The sequence below is a fragment of the Poromitra crassiceps genome, assembly GCF_964638095.1.
Source record: "Poromitra crassiceps genome assembly, chromosome: 3".
NCBI lineage: Eukaryota > Metazoa > Chordata > Actinopteri > Beryciformes > Melamphaidae > Poromitra > Poromitra crassiceps.
Window position 1 is genome coordinate 89,443,512 of NC_139625.1, and position 14,111 is coordinate 89,457,622.

Below are 14,111 nucleotides of genomic sequence, written 5' to 3' on the forward strand. Positions count from 1 at the left end.
TTCTGTTTGTCTGTCTGTGGACAGATTTTGCGAACACTATAGCGTAAAAACCGTGCAAGATGCAGTCACAAAAATCTGAGGATCTCTAGTTATTAATTATTATTATTATTTAGTTACACTTCTTCTGCATGTAATTCAACAGCATACTTGCTTACACCCCACTTATTCTTACCATAACCAAAATGTATACCATACAACATAACCAGTTTTATCTAAAGTTTAGATAAAACTGGCTTTTATTCTGGTTTAGATTCTAAACCAGAATATAAACTAATCTCCAAGATCAGATTCAGTTGTAGCATTCAGATTTTTACTTCATTTTATTTAAATTCTTTTGAATGAGGTCACAAAAATAAGCAGAAAACTGACTTCCAACACCTTTGTGAACAGATTCAACATCAGATCCCACATGTTAGACAATAAGGTAGGCCTGGGTCCATCCTCATTTTGCATTTTTATTCTTGCTTTACACTAAAATTACTATTTAAGAATAAAAGTAGATCCGGTCTCCCAAACAGGAACTATCTACTCTAAATAGTTTCCCTCTGCTACATTCTCTTCTACAGCAACAAAAATGCCATTTGGTGAAATTATTATCTAAAACATTGGACGCATAGTCAACTGAAAATCACAGTAGCGGGATGTTGTTGAATCAGTTCACCAACATGTTAAATTACAGTTTTCAGGCTATTTTCATGTAGTAAAAGTAGAAATATGAACACTACAAACTCATCCAGCTGCATCCGATCTTGGTGATTAGTTTATATTGTGGTTTTCACGTTGGTCAAGAGACAAATAGAGAGCTGCAGGAATGAGTCCGGAAAACATTGATGCTAACACTTCCGGGTTCTTCACTGTTTCTGCCTATGGGTTTTTGGCGCGATGCTTCAAATGAGGTCTGTGGTGAACACAAGCTTATTCAAACGCGAACCAGTGTTCAGCAGGATAATCTTCACACATGAGGACCACTTTTATGAGTTTTGAAGCCGTGCCGTTAAAAGGGCGGCTAGCTAGCAAACGGCTAAATGAGACTACACTGTTGAGTCGACGGGGATATTATACATCAATAACGTCATCACTTCAAAGGACGAACACGGAAATTCTCTTTCCCTCACCTGGTTCAGCCCGGGGTAATCAGTGCACAGCAGTGCACATCAACAACGCTACAGGTTGATGTGGCTGTGGTGACGTGACGTGGAAGCCTATGCGACACTGTGTGTAGTTCTGGGATAGCTTAGCATGAGCTTTTTACTTCTAGGGCTCGCATTTATGCTTCAAAACTCATGAAAGTGGTCCTCATGTGTGAAGATTATCCCGCTGAACACAGGTTCGCGTTTGATTAAGCTTGCGTTGCCCACAGACCTTATTTGAAGCATCGCGCCAAAAACCCATTCAAAAATCCCATCCCAACAGTGAAGAACCCGGAGGTCCGGGACTTCCGCGTTCCGACTACAAAAATACGTCATCCCTGCGGTACTCTATAACCCCCATGTTCAAACTACTGTAACAGTAATATTATAGTAATATTGCTTTAATTGTGAGATGTTCTTTTCTGTGCGATGCTTTGGGATATATTTCACATCTTGAACATGAACACTTTGTCTTCCTCAGGATAACGACGACGGCCGCCTGCATGATGGACCTGCGCCGATATCCACTGGATGAGCAGAACTGTACCTTGGAAATAGAAAGCTGTGAGTGAGACTGTGTGTGAGTGTGTAACTGTGTGAGTAACTCATTACAAGTACTCAAATTACTGTCATTGAGTAGCTTTTTGTGTACTTGTGCTTTTTTGAGTAATTTCTTGTTAGGCTGAGACAGGTGAGTTTATGTGCAGATGCTTGAAGGTCTTGCAACATTTGGTAAACTGCGACACTGGACGCGTAAGTAGCTGGAATCTGCAAGGTTCAAAACTGAGAAGTGTTGCAGAAGTTATGCCGTAAGAAGAATCTACGAACAACTGCAGAAAACTTGCTGTAGACGCACTTATATAGTTCAACAAGTATGACATCACTCTACAAATGACATCATTAGAAATAGGACATCATCACTGTTGGCATCCATGGGGGCTATTCATTCGATGAATTCAACAGGAGCCATATGTTTTGTTTTGATTTTTGTTTTTCATTTGAATGCAATGTATTTTTCATATGGGGACCGAATGGCGACTCGCTGTTTCCAGAGAGCTGATTGGTAAGCAGGTGGGTCTTTCATGGGTGATCTTATCCTCTGAACTTAACCTGCTACAGAGCAGGTTAGCCGTAGATCATCATTTGCTATGGTGATCTATCACGGTAAGAAGTTAACTAGCGTCGTGGTACGGCAAACCTAGGGTTAAACCTGAAGTTACCTTGCTAAGCCACTAATCTTGCTTCATGGTATAGGCCTCAGGGCAAAACCCAGCAACACATGAAATATATAAATATATATAAATGACAAAATACACTGGTGGAGGGCTTTAAGTGAATATCACATTTCACATTCCCACTTGAGATACCATTGAAACCTGTTATCAGCTTTTGTAGGCTAAAAAGGCAGAATATTAAGTACAATTTTGAATGGTAAATATTAAATAATCGCTACAACCTGAATATGAGATGTGAGCAAAATAAGATATGAAATGATCAAATATTGTCAGTGACACAATTTGGCTCAACTTACTTTTGCACTCTATGGGCCCTATCGTCGTACGGCGCTATCGTTTGCGCTGCATTTTCGCGCCTCTTATTGCTATCTTCCCAGCGTCTTAAGCTATCGTCTGCCTCCACCGTCCAGTTTTGCGCTGTGATGACACAGGTGTAGGCGTGGCCCAGGCGTGTCGGTGGGCCTCTAGCCTATCATGTGTCTTGCGCAAGTGTCATTTAGCACGGCGAGAACGGCCGGCAGCAGACACGCCTACATTTAGTATTAGAATTTTATTTGGTAGCGGCAATGCAATGTTTCATAGTTCCAATATAGAGCAAGACACTGATGTGCTGCAAAGAGAGTTTATACCTGTTGTTTATTTTACAATAATGTTTCCTACCCGGAAGTGGTCCGCTTGCTACTGTGAAGTCATCAGCAGGCTCTGTAACGTTAGCCTCGGGAGTCGAGCTTATCTCTGGGGGAAATACCTCTAGCCGCCGGGGCCGGATGAAACATGTCCTATTAACAGGTTATGTTTGTTTCTAAGTGATTAATATGTTGCTCCGCAAACGCGGCGATGTTTTGCGAGACACCGGTTCTGCATGAGCGTCACTGCCCCCAGAAAGCAGGTCCGCCCACAACACTCATGATTGGTTCTCCGATGCAAGGCTTCCAACAGCACCACCTAACATTATGAAAATATTTAAATAGTAATATTCTCAGTCTTACAGTAGTGAAACGGATTAAGGCTGAGGGCTGAGTCTATATAGCCTATATGAACGAAACGTCTAATTACAGTAAGCGCATAGGCGATTATAGACCTTCCAAACAGGGGTTGCACCACCCAGAAGACAATATTACTCCGGTAGGGGGGTCTCAATTTTTTTTTTTTTTTGTACATTTTAAAATAAAATGCATTAATCTGGGTCACTCTGAGAGCAAAATGAAGAGGCTAGTAGATATTGTAACGTTTCAGGTATTCGTCCAGGAACCGGAGACTTATAGTTGGTACAGGCTTTTATTCTTGGCTCATTCTCATAGCTCCTGGCGGTAGCTGCGCTGCTGGCTATACACACAACCAGCCAGCTCCTTCACATCTTCAGACTGCCTCACCACGAGACAGGAAGTGGCACTTACACACCGTTCCCCCCAGGAACACCCCCACACATCAGTTCCTATCTAAACACCGCATCACCACATTACATGTCAAAACCCTGGGTCGCTACAATATGAAGAACTACACACATCACATTAATATCCTCTTCACTATGCTGTGGCTTTACAGTGATGACAAAATAATTGTCTCCTTATATAGCCTATTCTATCTGCATGATGCTGTTTCCCAACCACTGAACCGTGGCCCACTGGTGGGCCTCAGAGCACCATCTAGTGGGCTCCTAAAGCAGGCGTTTGCAGTCAACTACTTGAAATTAATATGTGGCAGTAAAAATCTATTTGTGGTGCTCAAAATCTATTGTGGTGTACCTCCACAAATAGATAACTGTATAGGAGACACTGAATGCTATAGTAGGATATGACAACACGTTCTCCAACAACATATCACAATATGCTGAATGACACCTACAGTAGATGCAACTTTACCCAAGCTGCAGTCAGGTGATGTCTCGATCTGTTCTCACACTACTGTCTGGAGAAATGACAGTTCAATCTAAGCAGAGGTGGAGCTTTCAAACTGCCACATTGTGACAGGCGCAGCCTGCGTGGTTGTCACTATCACCGGTGGTCCACCGCCACTTCCCCCCTCTTCTTCGTCGTCCGAACTGAGAACAATGTTGCTGCTGCCGCCGGCTGCTGCTGAGGTGACCGGCATGGTGTTATTGTTGCAGTCATGTTTCTCTGTATCAGTCCTAGTTTTCTTAGAGAAAAATCGGTCGAGAGTTTGGTTTACCCTTTTAGCCATGTTAAATATCTCTGTCTCGTCTGTCTCGGTATGTTTCCTTTGTTGACACGCTGTCGCTGACGTCTGACGCAAGCACGTAGTAGCACGTAGTACCACGACCAGCGCGCATCACGTGAGCTGAGTTGAGAGGTCAAGTACAGATTTATTTTCTTCAGAAACACAATGAATCGAGAAATTGCATTGAATAATGTTGAATACAACGACATATATATATCTACAACACATGATATATATAATATATTCGATTAGATTTGGTTTAAATCGTTTATGTGGCAGTGGTGGCCCAGCGGTTAGAGAAGCGAGCTTGTGACCAGAAGGTCGCCGGTTCAATCCCCGGGACCGGCAGGATAAATCTGGGTGGGGAAAGTGAAAAGGCAGCGCTTGCCCCTCCCTCATTACCACCACTGAGGTGCCCTTGAGCAAGGCCCTTAACCATAACTGCTCCAGTGGAGCTGATCAGTGGCCAGCAGATCAGACTGTGGTTGTACTGGTCAGCTTCCAGGTGTGAATGTGTGTGTGCATGTGAACAGGGCACTCCTGAAAAAGACAGCATTGCTCTCAGTGAGACTCCCCCTGTATAAATAAAAGGTTAAAAAAAAAAGGGTTAGGGTTAGAAAAAAAATGTGTTTAAAAAAAATCATCTGGCCACTAGGGGTTGCACGTGCAGCCAGTGCACCAACGTATAATCGCCCATGAGTAAGCGCATGCTTTGGGACATCACTGCGTAATTGCGCGGCGGCCCTCTCTCTCTTCCCTCTCTCGTCCCCCCCCCCCCCCCCCCCTTTCTCTCTTTTCTCTCTCTCAAGAAATAAGCTGGTGTGTGATGGCGGTGACGCTGTGGCTTTTAAGGGCAGTGATCTCACCTTGTGAATCCTTTATGGGCATAAACACACCTATGGAGGTTTGCGCTGAGATGACGTGAAGCGCAGCGGGCCGACACGCCCACAATTAGGGCTTTGCGTGGCGCTATTCCAGTGCAAAACGGGCGCCAACGCAAAATTACCGCCGTCGGGAAGATAGATAGATAGATAGTATCTTACATTTATTTGAATTTTATAGCTTCATCAAAATATAGAATTTTCTCATTACTTCAGTAGCCTATAATAGAAAACAGTATTCACAGAAAAATTTTATTCAGACAAAACATTTCAAATAATTACCTCCGAACTCACCAATAGTGAGCACACTCGAGTCCAATGTTCAACTTAGGTGCAAGGCCAAAATAAATCCTAAGTAAAAGAGGAAGCAGGCCAGCACTCAAGATGTCCTTTCAATATTTCATTGGCATCTGGGACAATTAAATATTGTTTCATATTGTTTGGTGCTGAAACGGGACAGACAGCACAGTACAACAGACGTGTTTCAGCACGACACCACTTCGCGAGTGCTGGCCTGCAAATAATGACCTCTGCCAAGGAGGTTACGGTATGTTTTCATGTCGTTTGTTTCTTTGCTTGCCCAGTAGGTTTTTCGTAATCCCGCGAACAAACAGTAAGCTGTTTGTTAGCAGGATTATGAAAAACCTACTGGGCCGATTTTCATGAAAGTTGGTGGAAGGATTATACAGTCAATGAGCATTGGGCCTTGGCCATTGGGCCAAGGAAGAACCCATTACATTGTGGAGCAGATCCGATCCCACTCACGCAATGAGATCACAAACAAGTAATACTATATAAACAAGTAATACTATATAAACAAGTAATACTATATAAACAAGTAATACTATATAGCGAATAGCAGGCCTTGGTGGAGGTCTGCGCTCTCAGAGTGCCCTTCTAGTTTCATTTTCAAATCATTTTGAAGCCCAACATTTCTTTTGTGCAAAAATCTACAAACTTTTTCACTGTAAAGTCAACATGATACAAATGTAAATTGCTTGAGAATTTGCTGTGTATGCTGTGAATTCAATTGACTTTTCTTATTTGGCATTTTCTTGCATATTTCTTTTATTCTTTAACTTTTGTTTTATGTTTTTCACCATGAAATATCTAAATCTAATCTAAAACTGGGCAGTTGTGGCCTAAACATTAGACAAGCGAGCTTGTGACCGGAAGGTCGTCGGTTCAATCCTCGGGACCAGCAGGATAAATCCGGGTGGGGAAAGTGAAAAAGCAGCACTTGCCCCTCCCTCATTACCTGAGAGGTGCCCTAGAGCAAGGCCATTAACCCCAACCACTCCAGTGGCCAGCAGATCAGACTGTGGTTGTACTGGTCAGCTTCCAGCAGATCAGACTGTGGTTGTACTGGTCAGCTTCCAGGGGTGAATGTGTGTGTGAAAAGACAGCATTGCTCTCAGTAATACTCCCCCTGTATAAATACATGTAATAGTTATGTTATATTGTGAGAAATGCATGGATCCAGATGTGCACATCCTTGTCTCTGCCACCATTTGAGGTGTGTTTCCTGCTCTCCTCAGATGGATACACCACTGATGACATCGAGTTCTACTGGCAGGGACGGAACTCGGTCACTGGGGTGGAGAACATCGAACTACCGCAGTTCGACATCATAGACTACGAAACCCAATCCAAGAAAGCTGTGTTTGCCACAGGTAACGTGTCTTACAGTGCCATTCCACTCGCTATATCCTTGTGACATTTTCCCCCGCAGGCTCTTGTCACACTGTAGGAGAAAGTTTCTAAATTGGGCCGGCTTGCTGCTCGTTTTATTTCATAATTTTATTTTTTTACTGACATGTCAATACGGAACATTTTTCAACGTGGCAACAATGGCAAATTCCTGGTTAAGAATATGAGACCAAAATTGAAAATGCCAAGTTATGCCCACCATACCTTAACTTCATCATCATTCAAATTGCCTACAGTCGTTCAATAATGAGAGACTAGTAGATTGATTGATTGATTAGAGGTAGAAAGTATAAAGTTTAACAAGCTTTAATGATACAACAAATTAATTTTGGCGTATGACTTCATGATATGATGACGCTCTCCTGAGATGATGAGAGGGCGTCGTCAGTGAAGAATAGGATAGGAAATCCCCCATATGGAATTCTTCAGGAGTCATGACGATGGGTGGTGGTCAGGGGAGGAGGTGGGGCAAAAATAACTTCTTCAGCGATGATGATCAGCAACTGAGAATGACACATAGCACACACGCAGCACATTGCAAACAGCGTAAAACATGGACTCTGATATACTACGCTGGTTAACGACGCTGAAGTTGGCATCCGATTCGCAGCTCCCGATTGGAATTAGAATTAAACCGCATAAAACCAGGTCCAGCTCAGACCATTGCTCTCCTTTCAAACCTGGCCTAGATTACCAAGGGGACATTAGACTCTCATTATGGTCCACTCTCAGATTTGTGAAACCTTGCTGATTTGTGAAAATGCTATAATTGCAGTTTTCAGTGGATTTTCAGCATCTAGACCGCATAAAACCAGGTCCAGAATATATATATATATATACATATATATATATATACATATACTGTATATATTGCATTGAATTTACATGAAATTTAGAGTCTGAGTTAAAAAGGCTTTAAATAGGCAGTGAGTTTGCATGAATTTACAGTCCGAGTTAAACAGGCATTAAATTAGATAGTGTCCAGTGTCTTGTGTTACCTTTTGCAGGCTCTTATCCACGGTTGTCACTGAGCTTCAAGCTAAAGAGGAACATCGGTTACTTCATCCTGCAAACCTACATGCCCTCCACCCTGATCACCATCCTGTCCTGGGTCTCCTTCTGGATCAACTATGACGCCTCGGCTGCCAGAGTGGCCTTGGGTAAGTTTGAACTTCTTCAGTCTATTTTTATGTTTGTTGGCTTGATCTTTATTGAATTAGGCAACAAAAAAAAATCTATTTCCTATAATGACCTGGCAAGCGTTAAAAGACCTCTCGAGGAAGGGCAGGGGGCAATCTGACTGTGATTGTCTCAAATCAATCAGTGTCTACTGTCATCTTCATATACCTTTATATACTCAGCCCATCTTAAACAGAAAAAAATCACTTGCTTTGGAACACCAGGAAGTCCTCCTAAATATGGCTTCGACACCAGGCACAGATTTACTAAAGAGCTGGATAAGAGATTGAAAATGCCTTTAATGGTTTTACTTCTGCGATGTGGTGATGTGCGCATGTCCGCCCTATCCCAGATGAATGGAGTTATAATGGCCAGAGCCATAGAGAGAGGGAGCTTCAAAAAATGGCTTTTGGTGGCTTCTGAAGAACCCATAATTTATGACTTAATCATTCAAAGAGTTGTTTTTGACAATTTTTTTTCTTTCCCCTTGCAAGTGGATGGGAAAAAATATTTTTGGGCCGCAGGGTGTCACGTGAGTTGCAGTACCGAGCTTGCCCACCATGTTCAATTTGCTCAAGGCCGAGACCTGATGCTGGGGGCTGTTTGACACCCATGTTGACCTATAACTGATGACAACTTCATTTATAAACACCAATTAACAAATTAACTCACTATGTGAAGACCTACCGAAGTTAAAAACAACTGGAGTCAGTTCATTAGGGCTGTACTCGACTCAGAATTCTGTCAGTCAAATGGGATTTGGCTGTTTGGCAGTGTTCAATACGAATAGATAGATAGATAGATAAATACTTTATTAATCCCGAGGGAAATTCAGTTGTACAGCAGCTTCCAGTTGCACATACAAATAACAAAGTACATATGAAGGATCAAAATCATGTTAAAATACTAAAAAACGAAAAGATAAAAAAGATAAACAAGATAAAAGAGTTAGTAGAGCCAGTCCTGGAACTAAGAGCTAAGACATGGAAATAAGAGAGAAGACAAGTGCCTGTGCCTGTGCAGTGTGCAAACATATGCATAGAGAAAGTGCCTGCAGTACATACACAAATAAATACTAAAGCCTCAAGTCTAAAGTCTCAGTGGCCCAGGTTGCTGGGGCCACGCCCCCTGCAGGTTGCTGGGGCCACGCCTCCACGCCCCCTGCACAATGGGGAGGCATTGTACAGCCTGATGGCCCGTGGAACAAAAGTGTTCTTGGTGCGCTCTTTCTTGCAGCCAAGAGAGATCAGTCTGTTGCTAAAGGTGCTTCTCTGGCTGTCCAGAGTGCTGTAGAGAGGGTGAGAGGGGTTGTCCATAATGGCGAGCAGCTTGGCCAAAGACCTTCTCTCCACTAGAGCTGTGAGGGAGGGATATTCAACTTTTCTTTTTTCTTTTCTTTTTTAATAAGACTATCTGATCAGAAAATCCATTGGCGTGAGCTTGTTTGATTTGTTTGTTTAATAGGGACTTAATTTTACAGTATTAATAGGCTGATATAGCAAAATAGGTTATATATCACGATCTATTGAGAGAAACCCACCAATTCTGGAAAATTAGACATTCAGCACCCCAATATAGCTGGGATGGAATGATCCTTGTTTCATAACAGTTATGAAGACAACTCCAGTAAAGAACTTCCTAAGTGTGAAGCGCAATCTTCTTTTTCAAATCATGTGTTCATATTCCTCTCTTATCTCCTTTATGTCAGACCTACTTCAATAAAGCTCAACAGGCATGTGACTTTTCCTGATGTAATTTGCCCCGGAAGTAAGTTCCACATCCATTTTCTCCATAGACATTCCGATAAATCCAAATATAACGAGTTTTAAGGCTCGAACCAAAAGCCAACAAGTCTTCCAGAGAATCCTGAGTGACCATAAAACATTCAGTTTAAGCGAGAACTGCCTGGTTGCCTTACAACCAACCAGGTCCTGGTCACTGGCTGCTACAGACTGGGGCCTGGACAGTCTAGATGTGTTTTGTGAAGTTTTCTTCTGCTTTTCCGTCCTACGCCTCACGGCTGCACACAGTAAATTAGTGTCAAAGTGAATCTCTCTCTGTGGTTTTCTCTCTCATAATCACCTGCTCATCTCTCTGTGGAAGTCAGGGGGGAGTCCAGAGTCCAAGTGTCAAATAACCCACATGTTAAAACTACAGTCAGTTAGCAAAACATTCCAGTCCCTATATCACATGCATACGCACACAGCTCTTTGGCACTTACTCTACACTCACCTCCAGATATATGCACATGCACACACAGCCCGCTAGGGAGAGACTGTAAATGTTGCCTTCCTTGACTGAAAGTTAATTTGCACACGCCCTCAGGGCAGCGTGTGTACCAACCAAATGCCCTCAAGGCTGAGTCTGCTCCCCTTAACAGTGTTGCGTAAGACTCACCACTCTGGATGGGTACAGACAGAAAGGATCATGTCTCCATACACGGACTGTAAAAAGTCATGCAAACTCCCCCCCAAAATCCCAAAATCATAATTTACTTTGACAGAATAGAGTGGTAGTGGGAATCTTAGACTAGGGATGGGAATTTCATGCATTTTCCTTAACCGTTAGCTGCGGACCTTAACGATCAATTAACCGGTTAACGTTGAAAAAAAAAGAAAAACATGAATGTTGTGCCTCTCGACGGGACGCTATAGCCTGGTTCAATCACGCCAAGTAGCTCGCAAAATCCCTTAATGGCAGCATGTCCTTTTCCACCATAAAGCAAATCTTCTGTTATTTTCTCTGCTCGGAAATCACTACAGCTTCTCTTGGCTATTAGAGATAGGATAGTTTGCTGGGAGGACGATGTTCCATCTTCGCCTGGCAATGCAATTGTCGGGCGCTGAGTTTTAACGTGGTATATCATTGACGAGGTAGAGGTGTACTTGAGAACGGCGTCGCAATATTACACTTGGCATTTTCGCCTGTTAGCGTGAAATGCTCCCACACTGCGCTGCGTTTCGCTCTTTTGTTGCTAGCACTAGCAGGCGCGCTCATCTTGCTATTGTTGCTATCTGGTCTCTCAGTCTGTTTGTTTCCTGAATCTCAGTCCACCGATCATGTGACTACTTCCTCACGTGACCGCTCCTTCTATTGTTTGGGACCGGGTGAGGTATGCCCTCTGCTGGACTGGTGGAATAACACAGTGTAAGCTCTGGATATTGAGGTGATACATACAACCATGGATCTACCTATATTATACAACGTCGGTCAAAACAGTTAGTTAATTTTAATCGGTTACATTCTTAACAGCAGCAGTTAACCGACTATCGGTTAATCATTAACATTCTTAGACATAGTATTGGGGGCATTTTCTTCTCAAAGGCCACAATTCAGGCTGTGTAGTAACATGGATCTTACCTGGATTGAGATGTGCACAGTGGGGATTTTGGCTGTGCCTCCATTTGGATAGTTTATTCAAGCCCTTTTTTTTCCCCTTTTTTTTGCTGCTTCCCATCAAAATAATGGACTTTTCAACTTCTTTTGTCTTTTTGCTGAAGCATTGTCTTTGAAGAGTAACAGCACCCAGAGGTTTGGCTGAAGTGCTTCTAGCCAGGAAATTCCAAAAAATGGCGGTAGTATTGATTTGTGCAGCACTGGGAGGTGGGGTTAAGAAACACCCACTCACTCCTCACAGGCAAGTGAGACAAGTGGAGAGAGAGAGAGAGAGAGAGAGAGAGAGAGAGAGAGAGAGAGAGAGAGAGAGAGAGAGAGAGAGAGAGAGAGAGAGAGAGAGAGAGAGAGAGAGAGAGAGAGAGAGAGAGAGAGAGAGAGAGAGAGAGAGGTCAGAGATCGGGGCGGTCAGAGATCAGGGCTGGCCAGTTATCAGAGGATTTAAACGTTATTTTCTGATTGTTTCACAGCGGTTACGTTCTAAAGCACAAATAAACACACACCGGAGTCAAATTCCTTGTATGTCTACATACCTGGCCAATAAAGCTGATTCTGATTCTGACACACACACACACACACAATCTTTGAAATTGGTGCAGTATTGACCAAGATGGCTTCAGTTGGCAGCTGTTTTCCCCACATGCCCCTAAACAAGCTTGTTTTTAAGTTAAGAAAGAAAGAAAGAAAGAAAGAAAGAAAGAAAGAAAGAAAGAAAGAAAGAAAGAAAGAAAGAAGAAAGTTATACTTTATTTATCCCCTTGGGGAAATTCACCCTCTGCATTTGACCCATCCTCTACTAGGAACCTTCCTAGAACTAGGAGCAGTGGGCAGCCACTGTGCAGCCACTGACAGCATCAGATTATTCCAAAGGGGATAGCTTCCATACTGCTCACCTGGCATAATCCAAGTCTCCACAAGGCCTGAGATGCCAAATTGACTTGAAAAGACATCATTTACGTTATTTACGTTTTTTCTTTAGCTGAAATCTGCACTGTAGCCAGGTGCTCGAGGAAGAATAAACCGGGCACGTCCAGCTGCACATAATGGCTATTATTTTAAGACCACATAGAACACGATACAGGTGTGTGGTGACATGTGACTGACATATCTTTGTGTTTCTGTAAGAAACTGTAAGAAGACTGTAAGAAAAAGGATCTGATCGAGTGTCACAAAATGGTTTCCTCCGTCCATGGGGTGATCAGAGAGGGCTTCTTGGCCGTAGGCAGTGGTTTGTTGTCGGTTACACAAGGTCCACAATATGCACGACAGCATAAAGCGTGCGTGCGTGCGTGCGTGTTTTCTGAATCGTGTACACCGCACGCCCTGCACGGGGAAATGCAGAGTTGCTGAGTTAAGACTATTGACTGATCCGTGCTGATATTATTAGGCAGGAAGCAGCTTGTCATAATGCAAAAGCCACCTTTAAAAAGCCACGACATTATTAAACTCTCTCTCTCTCTCTCTCTCTCTCTCTCTCTCTCTCTCTCTCTCTCTCTCTCTCTCTCTCTCTCTCTCTCTCTCTCTGTCTCTCTCTCTCTTTCTCTCTCTCTCTCAAAACTGAGTGGCTTGCCTATTCTGGTCATACTGCAGTCATAATCGTGGTCATGAAGCTAGGCAGTGGCGTAGGGTAGTCTTGACGGCCCACAGTACAAGCAATTTTGACAGGCCCTAGTACACGCTAGTTTGCGAAGTTCACACATGCAAGCAACGCACGTGCGCGCGCGCACACACACACACACACACACACACCATTAGGCATAGGCTATATAGAGTAATTTATTTTTTACCGTTGGATTTTACAGTTGAATGAGTTCCCGGTACTTAGGCTATTGTATGGGGAATAGAGCAAGCTATCAGAACCATGGACAGCACTCTGGCATCCGGTAACAGACAAGTATGTAAACGTGAAAACAAGCATCAGCACCTGAGAGCAGAGGACCTGTCTATTTCACTGTGGTTCTGAAATGACCGCTGACTTTAACATGACGTTGATTCATGTTGGTTTTTACAGGGGTGCAAAAGCACACATTGCACCCTTATTTTAATTGTCTGCATGCTCAGTTGAAAAGAGTCGTAAAAAAAAAAAAAAAAAAAACATAATAAAAAATAATGTAGAGTGTTGTATGTTCTGAAAGACTTATGTTGCAATATTCTTTGCTAAAACACTTTACAGCATTTAAAGATAGTATTTGGTCTTAACCAAAGGTACAATTAAATCTCCATGCTGCAGCTGCACACTTACTGTTTAAACTTAAATTATAATTGTTGTTTTTCTTTGTTCTTTGATGTGAATTTATGGCTTTTTGGCACCTATATGTAACCTTTTAAGGTTGAGATAATTGTATTATCATTATATGGTCCAAATATTTCAGTAAAGCACTTGAAACACTTGAAATATTCTTGCT

General features: G+C 42.7%; 1 protein-coding gene across 1 annotated transcript in view; it reads left to right on the forward strand.

Annotated features, from left to right (window-relative positions):
- The window catches only part of gabrb1 (gamma-aminobutyric acid type A receptor subunit beta1), a gene marked incomplete at both ends in the record, with an annotated part of 128,767 nt that overhangs the window by 106,590 nt on the left and 8,066 nt on the right, over nt 1-14,111 (forward strand). The window contains 3 exons of the mRNA XM_083634353.1: nt 1,612-1,694; nt 6,963-7,097; nt 8,142-8,294. Coding sequence (XP_083490479.1) covers nt 1,612-1,694; nt 6,963-7,097; nt 8,142-8,294 — 371 coding nt within the window. The remainder of the gene's footprint in view (nt 1-1,611; nt 1,695-6,962; nt 7,098-8,141; nt 8,295-14,111) is intronic.